The sequence below is a fragment of the Pristis pectinata genome, chromosome 30, assembly GCF_009764475.1.
Source record: "Pristis pectinata isolate sPriPec2 chromosome 30, sPriPec2.1.pri, whole genome shotgun sequence".
In the NCBI taxonomy this organism is placed as follows: domain Eukaryota; kingdom Metazoa; phylum Chordata; class Chondrichthyes; order Rhinopristiformes; family Pristidae; genus Pristis; species Pristis pectinata.
Window position 1 is genome coordinate 16537469 of NC_067434.1, and position 12888 is coordinate 16550356.

The 12888-nt window shown below is 41.5% G+C and overlaps 1 protein-coding gene across 1 annotated transcript in view; it reads left to right on the forward strand.

The window, feature by feature from the left end:
• cdh23 (cadherin-related 23) overlaps window positions 1–12888 on the forward strand; it is a 710459-nt gene that overhangs the window by 531714 nt on the left and 165857 nt on the right. Inside the window, 1 exon segment of the mRNA XM_052041602.1 lies at window positions 6842–7069. Within this exon segment, the coding sequence (XP_051897562.1) occupies window positions 6842–7069 (228 nt within the window).

The following is a 12888-nucleotide window of genomic DNA, read 5'->3' on the forward strand; positions in this document are numbered from 1 at the left end:
TGGTGGTTATATCTCAGATGAGATTGGGTTTACCACAGCAGCTCCTGTGGCCCACAAACTCACAGTTGGATGCATTCCAAAATAATTAACTAATGTGAAGCGAAAATATCCCAATTGGTTGGTTGACAGTTCTTCTCTGCAACTGAGTACAACTCACTTTATTGGTGTTAACGGTGGCAGTAAAGTGGCTCTTGTTAGCTGCAGTATAAACTGTAACAACAGTGGGTATGTTCCAGAGTAATCCAGAGTCATGAAGCAATGACCCAGAGTGCAAATCTTGTCATGCAAATTGTGGAATATAATATCAATTTGAATAATCTGGAATAAAATTGTTGGAAAATCCCATCTACTTCTTCGATGCCCTTTAAGGACCTTGTGCCACTGGGACTCTACAACTCCAGGTCCTGAAGGGAATGGATAATGAATGTTGGCATTGCCAGCAACATCCCGAGCTAAATTAGCTTAAAAAAAAGTAAAACCACCAACATTTTCAAAGTTTAGCGTTCGAATGCATAAGCACAGCCTGTTGGTGCATACTTCACCTCACTGTTTGTCAAGTCATTTTCACATGAACATGTACATCATTTGATCTCTAGTTTCCGTTCTGAGTTTCACACGTCTCTTGTATAGTTCAAACATTCACAGCTTATGTACACCACAGACCTGTTTGCATATTTAACATCATGTATGCAGTAAAAGGACAATATTTTTATCACTTATTTTTGCAGAGCAAACATTTAACTTTGTCCTACATTTTGAGCAAAAAAAATAATTGAAATATAAATTAGAAAAGATTATTTTTTAAGTGTCCTTCTTAAGAGAAGGAATAAAGGCATTGTTCTGAGGACTGGAACCTTTTTCCTATTCATGCCCACATCGTGCATTGGTCAGGAGTTAAGTGTTGTGGACAGGATGAGACAACGGCTTCCATTCAGACCCCTCAATTTCAGATTTGTGTTCCATTTTGTAGCATGTGGCATTTCCATCTCCCACTCCTCTGCCCATTTTGTGACCACATTGTGACTACTTGCTGGCAACTTTGGTTTGTGGTTTAGGATTTGGTTCCAACCCCACATGCAAAATTACTGTGATGCCTTGAGGCTGAAAGAGATGGTGATGTTTTTTGTTGAAATCTCAAATATGATGACATTGGAACCTACCTATCAGTACCGTAAAAGGTATCTGTGATCAAGTAGAAAGCAAGTGAATATTCTTTCAGAATTCAATGGCATCAACGTGCACAGATTTTAATTATTAAAGAACATATGATGCAGATTATTTTGAATTTTCACTGCCAGGTTAATAAGGAAACTTTTGAGTATTGTGTCTGCTCCATTACAGCTCATGTTTTCCTCCTGTTCCTCCTTTGTTCATCTCCTGTGAGTAACACCAAGCAATACGAACAATGTCCCTCCATTGCTCTATCCTTCATTGTCATTGAGACAGAATCATATAACTCTCCACTTAACAGCACAATGTGTAAGTACCTTCACCACATTGACTGCAGCAGTTCAAAACAGCTCACCACCATCTTCTTGAGGGCGTTTAAGGAGAGGCAATAAATGCTGGCCTCACTAGAGACGATTAATTTACACATACATCCCCCTTCTAATTGGTTCAAATTGAGGGGTTGCATAGTGGTGCAACAGTTAGTGCACTTGGCTCTAAGTGTGAGAATTCAATCCTCACTTTCGGTGCTTTCTGTGTGGAGTTTGCATGCTCTATCCATAACTGCTTGAGTTTCCTCCAAGTGCTCCAGTTTCTGCCACATTGTAAAGATGGGCTGGCAGGTTAATTGACCTCTGTAAATTACTCCCAGTACAAGCAGGTGACAAAAGAATCAAAGGGCAGTTGATGGGCATGTGATGGAGAATAAGTGGCAGGGCTGCTGGGGAATAAGGAAGGAGAATGGGATTGGTGGGATTGCTTTGCTGGGAGCCCACAAGACCCACCGTGTCATTAAGTAAGCGTGTATTTCGTTTGGACAGTAGCAGCAGAAAATATCCCACACCATATAAAAGTATATTCAATTACCAGGAGGTCATTGAGGATATGACGCTTGGATTTGGTATGATGCCTAATTTTTTTTAATATTATTCATTTTTTGGGATATGGGTATCACTGACAATGCCAGAACTTATTGCCCATCCCTAATTACCCTTGAGAGGGTAGAGAAAAATCACCTTCTCGAGCAACACACAAGATGCTGGAGGAAGTCAGTGGGTCAGGCAGTATCTATGGAGTTGAAATGGACAGTCGACGTTTCAGGTTGAGACTCTTCAGACCTGAAACCTGGACTGTCCATTTCCCTCCATAGATACTGCCTGACCCACTGAGTTCCTCCGGCATCTTTTGTGTTGCTCCAGATTCCAGCATCTGCAACCTCTTGTGTAACCACCTTCTCGAACTGCCATAGTGCTTCTGGTGAAGGGGCTTCCATAGTGCTGTTGGCTTGGGAGTTCCAGGATTTAGACCAATGGCGGTGAAGGGTTGGCCATATATTTCAAAATCAGGATAAAACATGTAACTTGGAGTGGACCTGGCAGGCGATGATATTCCCTGCAGAATTTATCCTCCTCAGTGATAGAGGCCACAGACTTGAGAGGTGCTGTCAGAGTAGCATAAGTGAGTAACTGCAAGGCATTTTATGAACAGTACACATGCAGCCACATTACACCATTGGTGCAGGGAATTAATGTTAATGGTGGTTAAAGGGGTGTCATTAACCACATATTCATATAAAGCAGGAGCTGTTTATCTGAGTATTACTTGAGTTCAAAATAAATAAACCACACAATCTAAGCTGCAGCAGTATAGACGGAGCAGCACACACAAAATGCTGAAGGAACTCAGCAGGTCAGGCCCCATCTATGGAGGGAAATAAACAGTCGATGTTTCGGGCCGAGACCCTTCATCAGGACTGAAAAGGAAGAGGACAGACCTGGTGAGTTCCTCCAGCATTTTGTGTGTGTTGCTCCAGATTCCAGCATCTGCAGAATCTCTTGTGTTTTAAGGTGGTTTGCAGTTAGAGTTTGTGCATAGTGTGGCAAGGACTAATTGAGCAGGTGTAAGATTCACAAGTCAATACCTGCCATTCCTGAGTCCTAGTGTTAGGTTGTAAACTGACTGAAATGCATCAGCAAATGGTCATACAATATTTGTGGCTCTTTACGAAGAGGCATTTTGTTCTCAGACATCATGTTGTTTGCTTTTATTTATTCATTTCCTGGGGTATGGGAGGAGACCTGGAGCGAGGAAGGTGTTTTCCTCCGATTCCTTCCCAATATTGGTTTATTATTGTCACATGTACCAAGATACAGTGAAAAACTTGCCTTGAATACTGCCCATACAGATCAATTTATTCCAACAGTGCATTGAGGTAGCACAAATATTCCATTCTTAACTAACGTGTAACTGGGAATGGGTTAAGTGTTCATTCAGCTCTCTGTGTAATCTTGCTGTGTAATGATTGGTTTTGCTTCAGGGGCAAATTAAGGAAGTAATATCTTCATATCCCTTTGGCAGTTGCTTCAAGTGTCCGCTTCATTTCTAATCATACATATTTCTAATCATAGATTGCAGGCAACAATTATTTTACATTAATTTTATGTCCCCAATCACTGAGAGGAATCCAAGGACTTGGATTTTACTTTTAACCTAATTAGCTGAAATATTACCTAATTAGCTAAGAATATTATTAAATTCCCACTTCATTACCAAAAATTCCTTGCAATAGCAGTGTATTCTTAAAGCCCTTCATCAGTAAGAAATGTCAATGGGCACCAGAGAAACAGTGCTGATCATTATGAATACTGAATCAAAGAAGGAATGATCGCAAAGGATGGTTACAAAGTGTGGAGAAGGGTCTTCAAGGAAGAGAGAAGTAGGTGGATGGAGGGGAAGCAATTGCTGGTCCTGGGCATCTTAAGTATGTAAAAAGAGGATGGGGAAGCAAATAGGATCAGAAGATGGAGAGTTTAGAAGTGGGCATTTAGCACTGCAGGAAGTTACAGAGAAAGAAGGACAGAGTGCAGGGGTTTAAAAGTGTAGCAGGAAAATTTTAAATTTGAGGCTTTGAAATAATTACAGCTCAACGTTCAACACTATCATCCCTTCAGTATTAATCACCAAGCTTCTAAACCTGGGCTTCTGTACCTCACTCTGCAACTGGATCCTCGACTTCCTTATCGGGAGACCACAGTCAGTATGGATTGGTGATAACATATCCTCCTCGCTGACAGTCAACACAGACGCACTTCAACAATGCATGCTTAGCCCACTGCACTACTCTCTCTACACTCATGACTGTGTGGCTAAGCATAGTTCAAACGCCATTTATAAATTTGCTGATGACACCACTGTTGTTGGTAAAATCTCAGATGGCAACGAGGAGGCCTGCAGGAGTGAAATAGATCAGCTGGTTGAGTGGTGTTGCAACAACAACCTCGCACTCGACATCAGCAAGACCAAGGAATTGATTGCGGACTTCAGGAAGGGAAAATCAGGAAAACACGCACCAGTCCTCGTTGAGGGGTCAGCAGTGAAAAGGGTGAGCAGCTTTAAGTTCCTGGGTGTCAACGTCACCGAGGATCTGTCCTAGGCCCAACACATCGATGCAATCATGAAGCGGCTCTACTTCATTTGGAGTTTGATGAGATTCGGTATGTCACCAAAGACTCTTGCAAATTTCTATAGATGTACGGTGAAGAGCATTCTGACAGGTTGCATCACAGCCTAGTATGTAGGTTCTAATGCACAGGATCACAGGAGGCTGAAGAGGCCGTAGACTCAGCCAGCTCCATCACGGGCACAACCCTCCCTGCCATCGTAGACATCTTCAAGAGGTGGTGCCTCAAGAAGGTGACATCCATCATTAAGGACCCTTACCATCCGGGACATGCCCTCTTCTCACTACTACCATCAGGGAGGAGGTACAGGAGCCTGAAGACCCACACTCAACAATTCAGGAGCAGCTTCTTCCCCTCTGTCATCAGATTTCTGAATGGTCCATGAACACTACCTCATTGTTCCTTTTTTTTAAACACTTTATTTATTTTGTAATTTATAGTTTTTTATGTCCTTGCACTGTACTGCCACTGCAAAACAAATTTAACGTCATATAGGACAGTGATAATAAACCTGATTCTGATATACTTAACAGAGTACAATGTCTGAAGGTGTGACGCAATGTGGCTGCACGTGACACCACAAGAGAAGACATAGGTGAAGCAACACACAAAATACTGGAGGAACTCAGCAGGTTAGGCAGCATCTATGGAGGGAAATGGACAGTCAACGTTTTGGGTCGAGACCCTCCGCGACATTAGTGAAGATGGCCAGACAGCTAGGTTTTAAGGAATGCCTTAAAGAAGGAAATAGGTAGAAAGGTCTGAGGCATCCAGCAGAGAGAGAATGAGTAGTACCTGGTGCAACATAGGCCATGCATCTTGGTTATTGGCTGTGTTGAGCTTAAGGTTTGGTCACATCGTGGCTAAGTTACTGGACTAGCAGCCAAAGCTCTGGACCACTGAGCCAGAGGCTCAAATCTCACCTTAGTAGCTGGGGAATTTAAATTCAAGTAAATAAATAAATCTGTAACTTTAAAAAAGTTTGTCTCAGTAACAGTAATGACGAAACTACCAGATTATCATTAAAAGAACATCTGGTTCACAAACGTCCTTCAGGGAAGGAAATTTGCTATCTCTGCTCTTCCTGTTCCGATCCGTATGTAAATCCAGATCCACCAACGTGGGAGACCTTTAATTGTCTCTGCAGTTCACGGGCAATTAGCAATGGAAAGTGAAGGCCAGCATGGTCAAAGACGTCTGCATCCCTTAAATGGGCAAAACAAAATTATTTTGTTGAGAGGTGCTGACTGATTTAAAGTATTTGGATCAGTATCTCTGTTAGTATTCATACTTCGCATTAATCAAACAATGCAAGGCAAAGTACCCCCAAAAAAAATTGCACACCTAAAGCATCTTAATGGAACATCAGGGAGGTCTTTACAACTGATTATTATGCTTGAGGTTTGGGAAGTTAAGGAGAGATGAGATGTTTAGGAGATTTCTCAAAGTGGGAGGCAGGGAGTTCTGGTGAGAGGACACAAGGTAGCTCAACCTTTGACCACCATGGGTGAGAAGGGAAGCAGAAGAACAGAGATGCTAGCCGCATAGGGCAAGACTGGTAGACAAGGGTAAGGGTTTTGATTATTGATATCCTGAAGACAGGGATCCATTGGATAGAGTCGAGAAGCAAGGTGACAGAGCGGTCATGTTTTGTCTGAGGCAGTGGCTAAGTAGGATATATGAAGTGAAGTGGGCTTTTCAGCCTTTGGGTATTCCTTTGGATTGTGGTTGATCTGTACCCCTACTCCATTGACCCTGCACCTTTTAATCCTTATCATTTAATAACCCTACTAAATAAATAAAAACTTGTCTCAAGGGTAAAACATTTCATTTGATGTAGTACCACAGCATCATGGGGGAGTAGCTTCCATTCACCTTCCTCTACTAAATGGCATAGCTCTGTGTGTGAAATTCATGTGGGTTTCCTCACCAGAAGAAATAGCCTCCCTAGTCTATTCAAAATGCTTGTTCCATTTTCAATCATTAAATCACCTGAACTTTTTAAACCCAAGGCCACTCAAGGCCAAGCCGAAACCAGCTGCCCTCATAATTTGGTCATTTTCACTCTGGCAGGCCTACTCCTTTCCGGGGTTGGGTATGTTTCCAGAAGTTCGGTCCCCAGAGCTGAGTGCAGTATTCCAGCTTGAACTGTATTGGTTTGTGCTGAAGCTCCATCCACCAACTCCTGTAAAAGGTTCTCTGCATCCTTTCAGAATGTCGGAGGAGGTACCCCGGTCACCAGAGTTCGAGCTATGGACATGGATTCCGGTGCCAATGCTGTGCTCTATTATTACATCACCCTGGGCAACGAAGATCTCACCTTCCGAATCGATCGGCTCACGGGAGAGATAGTTACACGCCCTTCTCCTCCAGATCGGGAGAGGCAGAGCTTTTACCAGCTGACAGTAACAGTAGAAGATGACGGTACCCCTTCACTCTCAGTAAGTGTTACGCTTTAATTTACATCAATATTTATAAATTGGGGCAATGTTACAATGTGGACGGAGCTCTTTGACCCATCAGGCCTGTGCAGCTCTCCAGTTTTTCTCAATCCTATATTCTTTTACAATGATCACTCTAAATGTTCCCTCCCACATTCCAAACATGTACAGGTTAGGAGTTGTGGGCATACTATGTCGATGCTGGAAGAGTGGCGGCACTTGCGGGATGCCCCCAGCACATTCTCAGTAACACATGAAAACGCATTTCACTGTGTATTTCGGTGTACTTGTGACTAATAAATAAATATCTTATCTTGTCTTATGTTTCCCCTCCAAATGTTGATCCAGTTCCTTTCAATAGCTTCTGTCAAATCTGCTTTCACATGGAGCATTCCACATCACAACTGCCTGTGTTTCAATGAATAAAACTTTGCTCTCTTACTTTTGCCACTCAGATCTATGTCTTCTAGTTATTACCTGTGGGTAGGTTTTGCTTTGTTCTATGAGAAGTCCATCAGGATCTTGAACAAAATTTTTCTGCTTTAACAGCTTCTCCAAGCTGAGACAGGTTTGCAAAATCAGCGAGCCATTTTGAGACCATTTCAATGGAATTTGAAACTTCTTCCATTAAGAAGCTCCTTAAAACCAACGTCTTTAACCAAGCTTTTTGTTGTATTCATTGGTTCCATCAGTCTCGTTGTGTCTGCTGTTTGGTTAGCAAGTAAATTAGAGTTTCTGACTAAGTATCCTGTGTTGATAACGAACAACTGCTAATAATGATAGCTGTTACAACAATGTATCCCAAGTCATACCACATGGCACACGTAATTCTTAAAGGTACACATGCACAATATATTCTACAGTTTTGGTCATCTGCCTGAACATGTTTATAAATAGAAACTTGTGACGGATTTGTGTAATTCTCCTGATTTTCCTCTGGCTGGAACGGCTTCTTCCAAGGGTGTTACCATGGCAAACCTGTTGATCTTAGGAACTCTCTTTCTTCAGGGGGCTCAGTGCAAGAGGATTGTGAATCAGTACTGGGAGGTGGGGCTAGATCAAGGACAGGTCTTTCCATTTTAATACAGCAATAGTTGAAGAACATCGACAACAGATGCTAATGGACTGCAAAGGATAATACCATCCTACTGGTGTTTCCTCATTTATGTAAGTCGCCAGAGACTGATGTCTTCACAAATATCATTTCCAACATGTGTTGGGCAATGTGTTGTCCAGCGTAATGGCTTTCATTGTTCACTGTAAGCAGTCTCAATGCTGATTTTATCTTCTGACAAGGCCATTCTTCATGATCCTTATGGTGATGTTGGTAAGATTTTGCCATGAACCTGGAAAAGGGTTGGTTAAGGGTTTGATATCCATCATGTCCAAAAGTTATGCATCCTCTTGCGTCCCAGGGAGTGTTTTTGAGGGAAAGGCTTTTTGCGTGAGTATATACAATAGGTAATTGAGGAATAAAATTTCTATCGTCATGAATATAGTAAAGTTTCCAAGGAAGGAAGTTTTAAAACATGACTGGTTTTATATTCTGTCACGCAAGTCTGAGAGTTGGGGTTAAGAGAATTGTTCAGCTGTTGGTAGAATTGTTCTGTTCTTAATTAATGTAATGCATTTGCTGCACTATTTCAATAAACAAATTACAGCACGCAACCTTTCTATCTATACGTTACACAAAGGTATTCTACAGTACAGTAGAATAATGTAAAAATTATTGGATCCATACCTAAACCTCTGGACTATTAAACTGGAGGCCACGTGATCAGATCCTGCCATGGTAGTGAGGAATTTAAATTCGGGTAACTAAATAAACCTAGAATTGAAAAGCTAACGTGAGTCTCTGTAACCATGAAATTATTATATGTTTATGAAACCTCAGATTCCTTCCAGGATATAAGTCTGTTTTGTTTATCCACTCTGGCCTGTCTGGGACTCCAAATTCACCAAAGCCCCTTAACTACCCTCTGAAGTGGCCCTGCAACCAATTTGGCAATAAAAGTTGACCTTGTGCCCACATCCTGTTAATAATGATATTTCAAAAGCATCATATTTTAGAATATTAATGAATGCCGGTTCATTATGGTTTAGCTTTACCAACACTAATTGGATGTTTGTCATGAGGTTTTATCACATGACATCCAATGCTCCACTTGGTCATACAGACCCTTCACCCACTTGGCCCCGTTCCAAGAGCCTAATTGATATTATTACTAATGACTAACCATAAATAAAAAAATTTTCCTGAAAAGCAGCAGCAGCCAGGGAATTACTTCCACGTACAAAGAGTAATAACGATTTGGAACTCATTCTCCCAAGTGGCAACTGCTGCTTGGTTAAGGGTTAATTTTACACCTGAGATTGAAAGACTTTTATTAACTAAACATTTAATGGGTTATGGGAAAAGGCAGATATATGAAGCTTGGTCGCAGACCAGCCAAAATTTCTCAAATGGCAGAGCAGTTTACTGACGGCCCCTGTCTCCTCCATTCCTTCAGTTCTTGGCGATGACCAGATTGGTTGGCAATGCTATTCTGTGTGTCCCTACAATTGTATGTGGTATTGCTAACCTGCATCAGTTCGAATTATGTGTATCAGGGTCAGAGGGGGAGGGAAAAATGGGTCAAAGATGGAGCAAAAAGTATAGAGATTGTTTTACTCAGGTCACAGAGGTGGGTGTAAAGAAGAATCTTACTTTGTACTGGCTCTTGGCTCCTCATTCATTTAAGTCACCAGAGACTGATGTTTCCACAAACACCATTTCCGAAGTGTTGAGCAACGTGTTGTCCAGCGTCATGGCTTTCATAGTTCACTGTGAATAATGTGAACTCTGATTTTATCTTCTGACGGGGCCATCCCTGATGATACTTGTGGTGGTGAGTTGCCATGAGCTGCTCTGCTCCATGTGCTGAAGATAATTCCTCCGTGCTCTTAGGTAGTAACTTTGGATCTAGTGACAATGAAAAAATTGCCAATCTGTTTTCAAGGCTGAATGATTTGTGATTGTTGTGAAGTCAAACTCTATACCAGTTGAGCTGAGAGTTCAGCACCCCTAACATGGATTAACACTTACGCTGAAACAGTAAGATTTTATATGAGAGCTTTAAGCATTTGTTCCTCTTTTACTGTAGCACGACTGCTTGTCTGAGGTGGGGATAAAACTGATTTTGGTTCCTCTGTGCATTTTACGCATTTCCCAATTTTTATTTGCATCAACTCAGAGAGCAGTGAATAATTGGCAGCAGAATCATTACTGGTAGAGAAACACTTTAACCAAAATGATCTCTGGTGACTTTTTTTTGTCAGAAGCAATACATTTGACTCAGAAGTTAACCAGCTTGGAAAACTTGCCAGGGCATGTGGGCCCTTAAATATGAGGTGTGTACTGTTTTATAAATGTCATTCACATGAAATTGGTTTTGCACTGACCAGTCAATCATAGTAGGAGATATAAAAAATATTGTTGCACAACAATATAACAGTCCAATATAATATCTTTTATTTGTTCACATAATGTCATTGTCAATGTTAGTGTTTAGGCATTTGTTGTGTGTGCCTAATTTCTCCTGAACATCTGTAAGAATGAAATCACTTTCAGACTGGGTTATGGACAGTAAATTTCCTTGACACTAGTGAGCAAAATGTTTTTTCTATGACAGTCCATGGTCACCTTTACTCAATTTAGCTTTTCTTTAAAATTTTAGATTTATTTAGTTACTTGAATTTAAATTCCCCAGCTGTTTTGGTGGGATTTGAAATCGTGGCCCAAATTTCTGACTGCCGTCCAGTAACTGAATCAGTAATGCTTCCATACCTGTATATACTGTGAGCAATATTTTTCTGTGATCTACTCTGGCCAGATGTTAAATCATCCAATCTAACATGTGCTCGGTCACTGCCTGCACGACATGGGACTGCTGCCTTAAAACTGGTTCAGAACGGTCCCCAGTCATTGCACTGCCAACACAACATATGTTCCACGCATGTAAATAAGTTCGGTAATTTGTCACAAGTGACCCCTTGCTGCTCCACAAACTGTTTCCTGGACTAATGGCAGTGGAATATATTGCAGGAAAAAAATCAGAATACTTAATATTCGCACAAAGATTTTCTCAACAGGCGTGGGATGGGAGTGCATTTCAGGAATGTTTAATGTTACATTGGCTGTTGTATGTTTTATTTTTTTTGTTTTGTAAACTTAATAACCAGAGTACTGCCCAGGTAGTGATTCAGTCACTCTGATCACCATAGCCAATTTTTTTGTTTGGTGACTTAGCAAGAGGCCATTCAGCCCATCAAGTCTCTACTGATCTCAGAACAATCCCATCAGTCCCACACACCCGACCCACTTTCCTACAACCTGATCTCAACACATGCTCATTAGCACCCCACTGATTCCCCACCTATAATAGGTGTAACTCACAGTCGCCAATAAATCTACCAGCTCATCTTTCGGGATGTGGGAGGAAACCAGAGCACCCAGGGGAGATGCGCACAGTCACAAGGAGAGCGTGCAAACTCTTCACAAACAGCACCGGAGGTCAGAATCAAACCCAGGTCACTGGAGCTGTGAGACAGCTGCACTGCCTGCAGCACCATTGACGATTCTACATTGGGAGCACAATTTCAGGAAATTGGCAGGTTTTCTGTGTGCAAAGTATCTTGAAATGTTTCTGAGTCAACAGCAAAGCACTGTGTCAAAGTCTAGGCATTGCATGGGCAGTGAATCTCATGCAGGGCAAAGTATAGATATGTGCAGTACGTGTTAAAGCATTGCTCAACATAGTACTGGTTTAGTTACGTAAGAGTATTACATATAGCAGGTCTTACTGAATGTACGAGCAAAAAACAAACTGTTAGAGGAACTCAGCGGGTCAGGCAGCATCTATGGCGGGAAATTGACAGTTAACGTTTCAAGTCAAGACTTTCATCTGGACTGGATACTTGGTGTACATCAACAAAGGTGGAGATGTGAAATAATGGGTATACTAGCAATATATGTAAAGTGAGGTTCATTCAAAATTTATCTGAAAAAATATGCATTTCTGTGGTGCTTTTCATAATCATGACATCCAAAAGCACCAGTCAGTCAATGAAGAACTTCTGAAGGTCAGCCACTGCTGATTTGTAGGAAATCTGATGGTCAGCTTGCACACAACGTTCCCGTGAACAGCCGTGTAATAATGTAATATTGATCAATTTTATTGATGTTTTTTGAAGGATAAGTGTTGGCCAGATCCCCAAGAAGAACTCCCTGGCTCTTAGCAATTGTACAGGGATCTTTACTGCCTACCTGATAGAGCAGGGGCCTTGGTTTAACATCTCGTTCGAAAGACACCACCTCCAACAGTACAGCTGTCCTTTGGTACTACACTAGAGTGACAATCAAGATTTATGTGCTTAAGTCACTGAACTGAGTCAAGAACCCACAGACTTCTGACTCGGGGCAAAACAGCTAAGAACTGAGCTAGAGTATAAGAATGCACCAGGATATGTTAATTGTTTGCAACTGAAACCTTCTACATTGCTGACTGCACACTGTGCTATATTAGTGCCGTGACAAATGTAGTTTGTTATGCAATAGCAGGTGCAGTGTTGGACAATGCAAAGCAATCACAGATGTTTCCGTAGCTTTTTAATTGTCTAAAGACTTTGATCTTCCTCAGTGACATTGTGTTGTGAAACATCCCCATAGTGACAGTTCTATTCAAGTGCCTATCGCTTACAGGAGTCATCCTTTAGGGCCTGCTAAATGACGTATGACAGTGCTTATTGACAAAAAATTGAGAGAGGTTTACTGGATTAAT